General features: G+C 46.7%; 1 protein-coding gene across 1 annotated transcript; it reads left to right on the forward strand.

Annotated features, from left to right (window-relative positions):
- Positions 1 to 8,857: 8,857 nt before the first annotated feature.
- On the forward strand, positions 8,858 to 12,458 carry SCT (secretin). The gene is made up of 5 exons (XM_010115650.2): positions 8,858 to 8,946; positions 9,880 to 9,984; positions 10,272 to 10,376; positions 11,245 to 11,346; positions 12,347 to 12,458. Exons 1-5 carry the CDS (start codon positions 8,858 to 8,860, stop codon positions 12,456 to 12,458), a joined length of 513 nt encoding a protein of 170 aa, XP_010113952.2.
- Positions 12,459 to 13,967: the final 1,509 nt, after the last annotated feature.

Here is a 13,967-nt window from a genome sequence, read left to right on the forward strand (position 1 = left end):
ATGCAGCCGAAATGGAGCCCAAGCAGCTGCGGAGCTGTCAGGAGCTGCTGTGCTCATTGCTGGCACTGCACACCTGGAACAGCTGGGCCAAGCCTGCCTGCCAGCCAGGATGCAGAGCATGTTGTCCTTATAATTAAAATGAATTCCCTGAAGGACTTTCTCCTCTTCCCCAGAGACAGCAAACAGCTGGAAGCTGAGATTACGGATGCTGATGCCAATTAGAGCTGTGATAAGGCCAGACGCATGGGGAGCATTAGCGCACAGCTCTGCTGTGCAGAGATGGCACTTGGAGCTCCTCTGTTTTCGAGGTACAAGGTGGCTTCCAGCTGGGCAGAGAGCAATGCCAGGCTGGGAGGGCAAGGATGGCCAAGAAGCCACCCAGTCCTGTCCCGCCATGTCCCTGCAGTGCTATGTGTTGTCCCATCCATGCATCCCACATTGTGGAGACCACCTGGAGACAAGGCAGAATGTGCCCACTTTGGCAGTCTTCAAAGGAGATTTGGAAGAAGGCCCATAGGGTGTGAAAAAAACAGCAAGGGATTGATGGGGGTGCAGCTTGTCTTTGCAGGTCTTTGAAAAGCTCTTTGTACTTGGCGACAGAGAGACAGTCACAATATGCACATAGGTTGAGAAAACAGAGTTCCCCTCTTCCCCTGAGAACTAGACTGTGCCTTGAGCCTGGCTTATTCTTTTCTGGGTCATGGTGCCAGCCACGGTAAATCTAACCCTTGTTTCTCTCTACCGTGTCCATTGCCAAGCAGGGAGGAAGATTTGCTGTCAGGAGGGAAGTGCCTCCTAGCAGCCCTTCCAAATTCAAGGCTGTCTCCTGCTCGCCGCAGGTGTGCCTGCGCAGGGGAGCAGCCTCAGCAGGATGAGCCTGGATACTGCATCCCCAGGCAGCGCATCTCTAGGGAGGTGGACTCGCACCCTTAGGGGACCCTCTAGCTTAGCACCCATCTCTGCTGCAGAGCAGGGGGACAAGGGATGCTCTGGGTTGCTTCCAAAGCACCTCTCTCATCCCAAGGCACTCTGCCAGCACCCAAGGTACCACTCACAAACCAGTGTGGTACTTTTCCCCTTTCTCTTTCCAATTCTTAGCAAAATGTTTTGGTTTTTTTTTCCAGTGTGAACCAAATACCTAATATTTTTCTTAATCTCTTCTTTCAAAAGAGCTGGGTTTTACTGCAGATTTCACCCAAGGATTTGGCTGGAAGTGGATATCACTTTGATCAGAATGACTGAGGTCTGCTCTAGCACAGCCCAGAGCTCCTAACACAAAGGTTTTCATGTCCTTGCCCTGGGTAGCGCAGCCAACCATGGAGATAACTAGCACGTCCAACATCTTCCTTCCAGACTTCAGAACAAATGGACACACTTCCAGGAATGTGACATTTTATGCTTTTGGCTCCTGCAGTTTAACTTTCTTTTTAAACTGGTGCAAATCCAGAACAGTGCCATATGTTGCAGCAAAACACAACACACCTCCCACCTGCCTTGCTGGACTCTGCTGCCCAGCCGAACAGAGCAGAGGAAAGACACAGGCAATCAAACAAACCCAAGAGCAGCGCAGGAGCTGGGCACTGTATAGGCAGATGGAGAGACAGCCACGCACATCCTAGGTCCAGATGCCTTCTTCGCTCAGAGTAATCTACCCCTTGCTGAATCACACCCTGCCACGGAGCGATGAGCAGCCTCAAGGACAGAGCTCTCCCATTACAAGGCTGGGAATTGAATGAAACCCAGAAACCTTGTCATACTGGGCATGGGGAGGTGCATACTCCCTGCTCACAGAGTGAGCCTTACAGAGAGTGATAGAGTGCATTTGCACACACAGAGGCACTGGGAAGCCAGCAAAACAGAGAATAAACATGGCTTTTCCCTGTATTTTGTGCATTGCTTTAAGCACAAACCTCCAAAAGGGACTGTGAGGGCCTGCCATGCTTCTGGGACACTGGCTTTATTCCAAGACAAGGATTACTCCCTACCCCATTCAGGGTTTGGGAATAATAACTGAGTCCACCTTGGGGCTTGGGAGCGGGGCGGGTGTTTTTCTGAGGTCCCTTGGCCATATGGGACTGTGATTTTCCTTCTCCCTTCCTCTCCCAAGCCCACCTACAGCTGCCCCTGCTCAGCCCTTCCTCCCATCCCACTCTTCCCTTTTGCAGGCAAAATTACAAAATCAGGCGGTAAAGATTAAAACCACTCCTGAAACCATCCTGTGCAAGAAAGGAGCATTTAGAAGGCTAAATCCTCCAATCCCCTTATTCCAATTAGGGTCCTTTCTCTTACAGACCCAGGAGTGGTGCAAGAAAATGACTCCAATCTGCCCTCAGTAGACAGCAGCGTCACGGCCAGCTCCCTGGCGTGGGGCAGGCTCACTTGCACATACACAAGAGAAAATCCTCACCACACACATGGCCTCACACACATACATATCAAGAAAGAAAAAAAAAGAATGGGGGAGGTAGAAGTTCCTGAACACCCTGTAAGCTGATTAAAGGGTATTTTACTTTTACGTAGGAAGGATTTAGCCACGCAGTTCCTAGTACCATCTGACCTCAATAAACTCCCATGCCATCGGCGGGCGCTGCCATCGGATGGGTCCCAGCCTGTGCCTGGGCTCCTCGAAGGTCAGCTGCACCTAGACAGCTTCAGGACTTGTGACACCATTGCTGGACAGGTTGTGGATGAGATGGTCATTCCCCAACCTTCTCAGCCTGTCTTGACCCTTGTGTACTTAGCCATCTCAAAGTTATGGACCTCAAGGACAGCAGTGCAGAGGCTGTAAGAGCATTTTGGGATGTGCGTTTTGGCCAGCTAAGGTGGTTGCTCTTCTTCTCCATGAAAAAGAGCAGCCCCAGCAGATCCTGAGTTGCTGCAGTAATACAGCTGGGGTGTGGACTGTAGACAATCTGGCAAGGGATGCTACCTTGTAAGGGTTGCCTTAGATAAACAGCAACCCCAAAGGCTGGGTGGGCTTTCCTGGTCCAAGGGAGGAGCAACAATGTCCATATGACAGGCATTTATCCAGCCTGTTCTTAAAACTCTCTGGAGATGGAGTCTGAATGCATCCACACTGCTCCTCCAGCCAGAAGGTCTTTTTGGATCTCCTGTATCAATTCCTTTGAAGCGTGAATGGGAATTTCTCCCTTCAAAACTCAGAATGACCCCTCAGGGCTTTGTATGCTGATTTTTGAGAGTCTGCCTGCATCCTTCCTGTGACGTGGCGTCAGGATACCTAGCTTTATGATTAAACCCTCTCTTCTTCAAACTGGAGTTTCTTGTGTCTTTTCCTCCAACATAGAAAAAGGCCAGGCTCATGTGCTTTCCTTAAATATTGCCAAATTTAGGGCTAATACATTTAACATAGTTATAAGATGCTGTGTTTCACACTGCAGGTTTGGTGACCCGTTCCTCCCACTGTAAAGAGGAGAAAAAAGACCTTCCTCTATGCCAGTCTCACTTTGATGCCTTTGGGATGGGTCAGCTTGCGTGCCCTAGCCATTAGGTAGCCGTTAAAGCAGAGCCTTGGTGTCGAAGGGGGGGTGGCCCCTCTGTTTCATAACCTTTGCTCACTGCCACGCACGAGGGTGTCCCCAGCCAACAGCGTGGCTGCTGCAAATAGCCCTCGCACCCATGGCAACTGGATTTACTTAATGCAGCTCACCACAGTCTCTCCACGCTGTGCATGTCAGTCAGTGTCAAGGCTAAGCACAAGTGACTGCACAAAGATCCTGGTGGCTTTCTATCTGCCATTGTCCCCAGGGCAGCTCACCTCCTGCTCAGGGAGGGCCCCAAGGCTCACAGATCCCTTCTCCCTCCTGCCCCTTCTCCTCTCTCTGCCCTCTTCAAGGAGCACGGCCTCAGCGCTCCTTAGTGTTACCTGGTTGCGGCACTTTCCTGTACATCCCGTAAACACCACGTTATGTCCTGGAAACAGGTAAGGCACTGGCAGCTGGAGGCAAGGACCAGTTCAGCCCTGACTTCTTGCAGCTTTGGGTATGACAGCTGTGCAAGGAGCAGGATTCAATTAGAGCAATAATTTCCTTTTTCCTTTGTCATTCTTAGAGTCAATGATGGGGAGCTTTTCTCTGCAATGATGCTGCACAGAGATGATGGGTTGGATTACAGTGATTAATGGATGATTTAATCACGCTTTGTGCCTGCTGGATGCAGGCAAGGGGAATGTCCACTCCCACTTTGAATGCTCACACAAAGGAAGAATGGGAAAAGCAAGGTGCAAATTCACAAAGCTCCATTCAGCTGATATTGCAAAGCAGGATTGCTTATCACTCCTGTTTCCATAATGTCTCCTGAGGAGAGTTTAATGTTAATTCTGGTTAAAGGAGAATCAGATGTTGTTTCAGGACTGGGCATTTGGTTTGGGCTCCAGTTTATTCTGATATAAATTTCAACTTGCAAAAGCCTTTGAGTTTCCTTGCATGGCCCTGAATTTCCTCATCAGGGACCTCAGGAGCCACGTTTAAGCTCAAGCCCGCGGTTGCCACCTGCACTATGTAACAGCAGTGCTGGGCATGGCCACACGCTTTTCTGCCCCATCACCTTTTCACTCACTGCACTGTTGCTGCAAGGCAAACCTATTTTTTTTTGTTGCGAAGTAGACAAACCAGGTGACAGTTCATGTTCTTCCAGTCTCCAGAAGCTTTTACTCTCCTGTTACTCACTCTCTGCTGCCATCGTGGGGCCACTTCGTCATTGCAACCTCTTCTGTGCACCTCTTGGCTACAGACGCGTTTAGATTCTCATGGCAAAATGAGTTCCCCCCGAGAACTTGGAGGCATTTTAGACCCATTGAGACTATTTGCAAAGGAAAGGAAATCACATTAGTCATTTTTAGCTCCCTACATGTTGTTTAGCCTTTTTTTTTTAATAACCTTTTTTTACTCCTTGCCTTGTTCCTGCATGGTCTTTCCTCAGTTGCAGATGTTTGGCCACACCACAAGTCCAAGTTGAAGCTGGCCACCACTGATGCGGACACAAAATATGAAGACTTAAATGCAAAGAACAAAAATAGAAGAATTGCAGATATCACCAATGTCACTGGGGGCTCCCAAAGCAGGGCTGGGTGCCCAGAAGAGCTTTCAGCTGCCATGGGAGAAGGATGTGACTCAACGCAGCGACACGTGGTTGTACAGAGAGGAAATGCACTGAGTGAGGCTGTAACACTACAGCAAGCTGTATCAGAGCGCCGGTGGGAGGGCTGCAGGAGCAATGCCAGCGCAAACGCAGCTGAAGAAAGCAGTCCTTACAGAAAGGAGAGAAAAATGGTTGGGAAATGCCTGGATGTGTGCACGACTGACCTGCACTGTCTCAAAGGAGGAAATGAGCTCCCCTGTCCAAGTGGTGGCCATAGCACCTCTCGGTCCTCCAGCCCTGGAATGGGGCCTGGAATGTCCCTGCTGTTTCTTCCCCTCCCTTTTGCAGGGGTTCAGGTGCAGCCTGCAGTCACATGCAGTAGTGCTGGGGATCGCTGCTCACTAGTGCACGGGTTGCTCTTCCAAGGAAAAGATGATGGAGAGAATCAAGTCCCTCCCAGCCCTCTAGTCATGGGGACACCTTCTGCTTTTCCAAAGAAAAAAAGATAAGTAGACAAGAAAAAGTGTAATATAGCTCCTATTTCTCCAGTTGGAAGTTAAGAAGATTTATTTATAACAATGAATCCTTCCAAGTTACTTTATATAACATAAAGATGGAGAGAAAGGGCGTAATCCTATTTCCCCCTCCATATCCATGTCACCATTAGTAGCAGTATTTGAGAGCAACCAGCTCCAAACCCCAGGAAAGGCAGAGAATACGTGCAGGATGTTTCCTGTGCATGTATAATATGCTGCTTTCTTTGAAGCAGAGACGCAGTCTGTTCTCAGCAGACCTTTCCCAACACGGCTACTGTGAAAATACAGCTTGAAAGGTATTGTCCTCTCACACAAAAATCAGCTCTCGTCCTACTGATCAGACAATGTTTGCCCTAAAAAAGTGACATGCTGTTTAGCCAAACTGCAGATACACACATACACTCACTGAGTTTTCCTGGCAAACAAAACTCAAGTCAGAATTAAAAAAGAAGAACAGAAGATTAAGCTCCTATCAAGAGGTAATTAAAGCCAGGAGGAGAGATAATGATGACAATCATAATGAAGCAATTGGTACAGGGATGTTTGCCCAACAAATTACTGTCATTACACACAGAGGCAGGAATTATTACATATCAGCAGAAATACAGTCCATCAAATGACTGCGAATGACCCAGTTAGGCTTAGAGAGTAATTAAAAGGACATTCCAGCCTGGATGCATTATTTGCTGTTGATCATGATTACTCATATTCATATCTTTACCCAAATAATTGCTTCTGATAAGGGCTACAGATTTATAGGGGGCCATGGAGAGGAGCGGGCCAGTGGTGCATGGTAGCCGTGAGACAGCTGAGAGCCTGGAGTGACCACGGTTTGGTGAGTACCGCTGTGCTGACACGGTCAGGCTGCAAGGGCTGCCTTCTCCTCTCTTTCAATTTTTGGGTGGTGGATTTCAGGCCTCCTCATTGCCATGAGCCCATCCATCTCCTGACCAGCGATGCTGGTAATAGATGGGGTTTTCCTTCTCTGAAGCAACCAGAGGAAAGAATGGAGCCCAAACAGCAGCTGAACCAAATGGCTTCCAGAAATCATGGTCTTTAGTTTTAGGTGGGGCACAATGGATGGGCAGGAGCAAGAAGGTGCGCAAACTGGCTGTGTATCAGCCTTTTTGGAAGCTCTCCTACTGGTGGAGCTCCTGCAGGGTGATGGGAGCCTTGTTTCTGCAGACTCTTAGGGTGCAATCTGACATCTCAGCAGTAGGACTTGTCTGCTGGAAAGGTCTGAGATGCTCCTAGGTCCTGGGCTGGCTTGGTGTACACTTCTTTCAGCTGAAGATCCCAGCTAGCTAAGGGGTTTGCGTTTACTGAAAGCCAGCGTCACTGGGGAGGGCAATAAAAGGCTCAGGAGTATCTTAAGAAGGTTAAAAAGCTCTGCTGTGATCACACTGAAGATCTACCTCCTCCCTGGAGTCTGACTGATTAAAAACCCAATGCAATACATCATTATTGATACCCAGAAGAAGTTCCCCAACAGCCATTATTGTTCCTAGCAACTTCAGCAAGCAAATATGATCTGCACAGGGAAGACAAAATTATGTCCAGAAAGGGAAAAATTAGTTGATCCACTTGATTAGCAGCTAGAAAGGTTATGAAGAGAGGGGAAACTCTAGAGCAAGGGATGAGGTTTAAAATGGGCTCTTAAATGTGGTGCTCCAAGACAAATGGCAGCCCAGGGTTGGCACAAGGCAGGCCAAAATGATGTGGTGAGATCCTGGCCAGGGTTCAGGCACTGTGTGGCAGGTATTGTGCAGAGTGAAGGACAGGCTCAGGATCCAGGTTTCCTTTCCCTGAAGCGGGGTGTGCTCTGGTTTTGGTGGCTGTTTTCAACTCTTTCATGTCTCTTGGTTGGGAAGCAGTACTGTGGAGTCTGTTTCATTTGGACTCCAGTAAGAAACTGATCTTTGAAATGTCCTTCTCATTTTACTTATTCCATCCCCCTCAAAGCCAAATCAGGCAGGAAAATACAACACTAAAGCATCAGAAGTGTGTGTGAATCAAGCTTACGGCTCCTCAATAATGCAAAACCTCTCACCTGTCTGCTCTGCAGCCCCCATTAAATATTTGTGCTGCGGCTTACAGCGAATACATTTCTGTGTAAATCCCCCACTCTTGTCCTTCCTCCTCTTGCCTCTTCTCATCTTGCAGCATCCCCAGAGTAGCAAACAGTCCCAGAAGGGCGGCTAGAAAGTGTTCAGGAAACTCTGACAGTCCTTTAATGCTCTTTGTACTGTCTAGTTTCAGACTAAAATAAAGCCAAAGCGAGAGGACTTTGATTTTGGATTAGCAAGAGCTATCTGAGAGTTGCCAGGACAGCAACTAAGAAAGCAGGGTTTGCTTCTCTGCAGGAGGACGGCAGGAATATTATAAATTACAGATATGGCTTCTGTGTAATCCTTGGGGAAATGTGAGCACCCTCTTATAATGCACACACACAACTCTGCAGGGCTAGGGCTGCAAAAAGAGCCTGGAAATAAATGGGAAAACGTGCAATGGCTTGCAACAAACAAAATACGCTTTGCTTTTGTTTTTATTTCACTAAGAAAACAAAATATGAGGTTCTGCTGCTACTAAATGTGTGTGTTATTTCTTTTTTCCTTCTTGAAAGATTAGAGGATAGGCAGATAGCCTTTCCCTTCTCCTTTGTGTAGATGAACTTTTATTTGGTAAATGCCATTTTTTTTCCATCTGAAAAAACCCAAATAGATTTCTCCTGAGCATCCTCCAGGTATACTAATGGCTGTCCGTGTGGGATGTTTTCATGGGTGCTTTAAATCCTCTCCCTAAGGCTCAGTTCTCAGAGACTTATAGTAGAATGGGGTTTATTCCGTGGTGTTGTGCCGCTGATGGATTAACCCACGATACCTCCCTGCGTATTCAAGGCACATGATACTGACTCGCAGCAAAACTCCAGCACAAACATCACCTCACACAGCCAGCCTCACACCCGTGCTCCGGGTCTGTGTGGTGGTGGGATAACAACTACAAACAACTTCCAACTTACTGGCAACATGAATTATTTGAATTGTTCATCTTTTGTATTTTAAAGAAATACTGTATTTTCTGGCAGGAATTCCTGCCTAATGTAGTTATAGTGGTGCTATTTACATAGCCATGTCTTCTGTGTGGCACGCAAACTGTGCCAGATAAAGACCAAGGTCGTTTGTTCTGCTGCTCATGAAACCTTGTGCTTTAATTCAGGAGAGAACATGGTTTCCCTGATGACTGGTCTGTGGCAACTAATTATTCCCATGATTGTCCTATCACACTTCTCGGCATCTCTTCCGTCCCAGAAGAGGTAAGCACTTCTTGTGCCTCTGCTTCCTTTTTCTCCATGGCTTTCTGTTCAAAGAGCCTGCTGGCTATAAAGTCAGCCTTTTATCTCCCTTCCAGAACTGGCAGCTGCTTGGCTGGATTTTTTTTTTCTTCTCTAAATTGATTTAGTTAGATGAGTGCAAACATTGTAAATATTTTTTCTCGCTTAACAGTGGAAACATTGATTTTACTTAATTCAGGAGAAAAATCAAGACCCCAAACAGATCAAACAACAGTAAAAAAGACAGTCCTGAATCTGGTTTCCCACTTCCTACTTATACAGACTGATAGAGGTGAAAGATTCTGTTTCAAATAGCCTTGTCCAAGGAAAACATAACCAAAAATAGTCAATTTTTTAAGTTCACCAGTTCACAATCTCTCTCTCACACACACACACACACACGGTGTCTCCAGAGGCTGGACCCCTGACCTTTTATCCTACCCACTGGCTAGGTTTGAAGTTTAACAGCTCTGGTTGAACCTCACTGAGGCTTTGAGCGCTTCTTTTAATGGCTTGTCAACCAGTCACCTGCGAGTGCTGGCCTTTGGTACCACCACCGTTACCTACTGTTCCTCAAGGTTTGTGTATCTGGGTGTTTAAATTATTACTTCTCCAGCCTCCTGTACTACTCTTTTGTGCTGAGTCAGTGTTAACCACACATTCCCATATCATTATGGGTGATTACATCAGTAAGAAGCAAGTGCAGGTAGTTTTTCTGTGTGATGTTTAACAAAATATTTCTTTTAAATTCCTGTAAGATTTGCCCTTTTTTTTTTGGTGAAACTTTACCAAATTGGCACAAAATATTGCCCATCTTTGCTTAAGACCCTCTGTCCTTGAGAGAGTGGTTTCAAATGCCCCTTCTAGTCTTAAAACCATGCTTTTTCACCTCTTTTCTCTCATCTAACCCCCCAGGACTGAGAGACATGCTGATGGGCTCTTCCACAGTGAGCTCAGCAAGATGAATGACAATGCCTATGTGCAGCAGCTAGTCAAACACCTGGTGGGCCTCAAGGAGAGGTAAGGACCAGCCAAAACCACCCTGCTAGGGCATGGAAGTCTCCAGCAGGAGATGGGATCCAAGCGATGCGGGGGATGCCCATGGGGCTGAGCTGTCTCCAGCTCCAGAGCCAGCCTGAGCACTGGCCTCAACCAGAAGATGCCCAAGATGAAAGGAGACAGAAGAGGAGAAGGGGAGGAATACATGGCTCCCTGATGGTGGGAAGAGAGAAATTTCTGTGTCTTGTGGTAAGACACATCACACGGCTGGAGGGAGCAGTCAGTGTACTGTATTCTCGCTGACACAGGTCCCAGAGGCACTCAGATGGACTGTTTACCAGCGAATACAGCAAAATGAGAGGAAATGCTCAGCTTCAGAAATTCATTCAAAATCTCATGGGCCGCAAGCGCAGGTAAGAGCTCTGCTTCCCGGGGAATGGGAAGACAGCTTGGGCTGTGCAGGCTGCAGGAAGGCAGGTCTCAGCTCCCAGAAAAGGGGGGTGGTCCTAGCAGGCAGAGCAGGACAGGAACCTTCTCACCGAGGCCATTTCTAAGCATAAACCAACATCATCTATTGCATGGGCACAGCAAGCTTAATCCATAGGACACAAAACTTTACATCAGATCACAGTCTGGGATATTTGTCTGAATTTTGATTTAGCCTTTTGGAGAAAGTTGTAGGTGATTTACCTACTTCAAATAAAGCACCTGAGAAACTGTTTGTAGATAAATGGGCTCCGTAACAGAATGAGGAAGACCTCTGGGTATCATAGTCCTCATCCATGGCTCTAGCTGCCAAACTGGGCAGGCTTTAGACATAATCATATATATGGCCAATACGGGGTCTTTCATCCAGCCGAAATACGGGGCCACTAGCTCCCACTGAAGCCACGCATATGAGCACATCATCAGTTATACTGTGTGGTGCACTGTGAAACAACTCATGCTGGTATGTTGTGAAGGTACCACTAACAAAATCCTGGCAGGTGCAGCAGATTTTTCATTTAGAAATGCTGGAAAAGGTATACATCCATAGGTGGAAGGACATGCTGGTACTGGGTAATGAGGCAGAGTGCAAGGGCATGTGAAAACCTGTCCCTCTGCCAGCCAGAAAGATCCGAGCCTGATCTGAAGAGGATACTTCTTTTTCTTCCTGCACAGCTATCATGACAGTCAGCAGGTTAACAGAGCATGGGCCACGGGGCAGGTCACAAGCTGTGGTGGTTACGCTATTTACTTTCTGTTTAAAAAATTATTATTAATTGTCTTTATCTAAACTAGCTCTCTAGGCCCAGTCAACACAGACGTGCAGGGGAGAGAGGAAGGAAAAAGCCAGGAGGAACTTTGCTTGATGTGGTTGTACCAGAGCTTTCTAAACAGCAGGTAGGTGGGACAGATTTGTCACCAAAGTATTGAAGCCGAAAGAGGACTTTACTAACTTGTAAATGCCCAATTTTTGCCCCCAGTGCAGAAGTCCGATGTAATGCAGCAGATCAGAAGGGCTCAGCTGTTACCCTCAAAAATATCCTCAAAAAGGGGAAGGGTGGAAGATTTATTAAATTGTCCATATTTTAAAATCACTTCTGCCTCATTCCCCATCAGTTTGGGAGGCACTGTCCTGGGGACTGTCCTTGCCGAACTGAAGCCTTCCATCACACAATTTTGTACCTCCTGCCACTCTGCCAGCAACCACACTCCCAGGGTTGGTTTGCAGAGCAAGAAAAGCAAATCCTTTAGTCTAACAGCAAGGTGGCATGCGGCTGTGTGCAATCTTAATTGACTTCCATACCTGCATTCATGGTAATCTCTATTTCTGTGTGCCAAGCCCATCTGGCACTCAGTTTTGCCTTACCTAAAGCAAAGCGGGCATTGAGATTTACAGCAAAGAAGTGCCACATAAAAGCCAGCTATTAAAAATAATAAAACCCATGGAAATGAAATACTATATTTTTGTAACCATAGAGTTGTCATCCTGGACTGAAACAACTGTTAATCCCATTTGGAAACCTGATCTAACAGTTAAAATATAAAACTCTGTCTTGATTCAGTTATTGATCCAAACATACCCCTGAGGATGGGCTGTCTCAGCATCTGTGTCTCCCTAGTGACCAACCACTTTCAATTAGACATCTCACTGTTAAATCATTAAAATTAGGAGGAGTAAGCTGGCCCTCAGTACCTCTTGTCCACATTGCCTACAATAAATGGGGATGATCACACCAATAGCCTTGCACTTGTGGGGTGCCTGGCTGCAGGCAGCCACGATCTGGGTCCCTCTGTCTTACATCTGCTCCTCAGAGTCATCTTTGAATTTTACAAGGTGGCCTTGCAGTCTGTGCCCCCAGGAATAACAAACTCTCACTCATTTTGTCCCTTCCAACAGCCACTCCGACAGCGATGCCAGGGAAGCTGCTGCAATTACCAGCCAGTACATTTGCCCCATCTCTAAGCAGCTGGTTGCAGACATGAAGGAAGATACAGGCACTTTCGACTGAAGGTGAAGGAAAAGAAAGAGCCAAGGAGACAGCTTTGCATGTATGCAGCCTTGAAAATAAATAAGGAAGCTATTGAATTTGCTTAGGAAAAACTCTTGAGATCAGCAAATAAAAAAAAAAATCCAAAAATTTGGAAAGCAGCCAAAATGCTATAAAATTTCTTAGATTATCAAGAGTGAAATATATGTCAGTGTCAACTGGTGTCAGTAGATGGAGCCTGAATGAAGCACTCCCCTTCCACTCTCCTCCCCCTTAGCATCTGGCTGCCTGCTTTCAAAGTCAAATAAAGATCTGTTAGCTACGCGTGTGCTTTGGTGCTCTTTGGAAACAGTAATAAGGCTGGTACCTTTACTAGGTGTTGGACCATTACAAATGCAGGGTTGAGGGGAGAAGTAGTTTGCTAGGCTTCCCCCACCTGAGGGGATGTTGGGACTAGCTGGAGGCCCTGGCCACATCTTCTGTGACTGGGACTCAGCAAAGCTCCCAATCCAACTGTACAAAGAGACCAGCATCAGGGCCTCCATTTAGCAGAAACTTAGCCAGGTGCTAGATTTTATTGCAAAGAAATGTACTGAGAGCTACACAACATGGATTCACACTGTAAATATTGTTTCCACGCCATTCTACTCTTGTATTTACTGGCCCAGCTTTCTCACAGCCACTAAAGACAAAGCTCTACTAGAGGAATTTGTTCCCACCATTTAGTGAGGTTTACACATTATCCCTGCACCACGCTGCCTGGCAGAGTCCCTCCTCTGATAGAACAGCAACTCCACTTTTCCTCAAAACCAACAGATTTTGAAGAGCAGCTCTAAAATAAGGCATCTTCAGCTGCGATGACGCGTGCCTACTGCAGAACTGCTCAGTCCATCCTGCGCCATCGGTTTTTACCGTTTATGATGTACCTGACATCTGCAAAGAAGGGAGTCCCTCTCAAATGTTCATCTAAGCCCCCATTTCCTTAACTGTGATGCTGAAATGCTGTTCTGTGGACCTTGGCATTTGTTTATTTTGGTTGAAGATGGCTTTGTCTTCACTGAAATCTTTGCCTTTTCCAGAAATAACAGTAAGACGTTTGAGAGCTGGCTTTTAAAATTTTTTTTAAAAACCTGTTTTTCAGCAACAACATGACAGACTGCAACTAGAAGAGAGAAACCATTCGCCACAGGCTGGAGAGCAAAATCTATTCTAAAAGGGAATGCAGACCATGCAGAAAAAGCCTGGCCAAAATAACTAAGACATAGGGAATATAGTAGCATCATTATGCCTTTTTCCAGGAAACGATCTGACCAAAACAGACCTTATCTCTGGCACCTCAGAAACATGAATTTGCTGACTTCCTCCCCACTGGCAAAGGCTGGAGTATAGAGACAGCTTTCCAAGCCCTTGTCCTCCTTCATGCTGACGCTCACCTCAGAGGGCTTGGCCCTGAATTCTGAACTGCTTCAAATATATCCTTGTTGCTACAGAGAGTTTAAGATAGGAAAGACCCAGGAACAAAGTAGAAAC

Source organism: Chlamydotis macqueenii, chromosome 5, assembly GCF_036417535.1.
Source record: "Chlamydotis macqueenii isolate bChlMac1 chromosome 5, bChlMac1.mat, whole genome shotgun sequence".
Taxonomy (NCBI): domain Eukaryota; kingdom Metazoa; phylum Chordata; class Aves; order Otidiformes; family Otididae; genus Chlamydotis; species Chlamydotis macqueenii.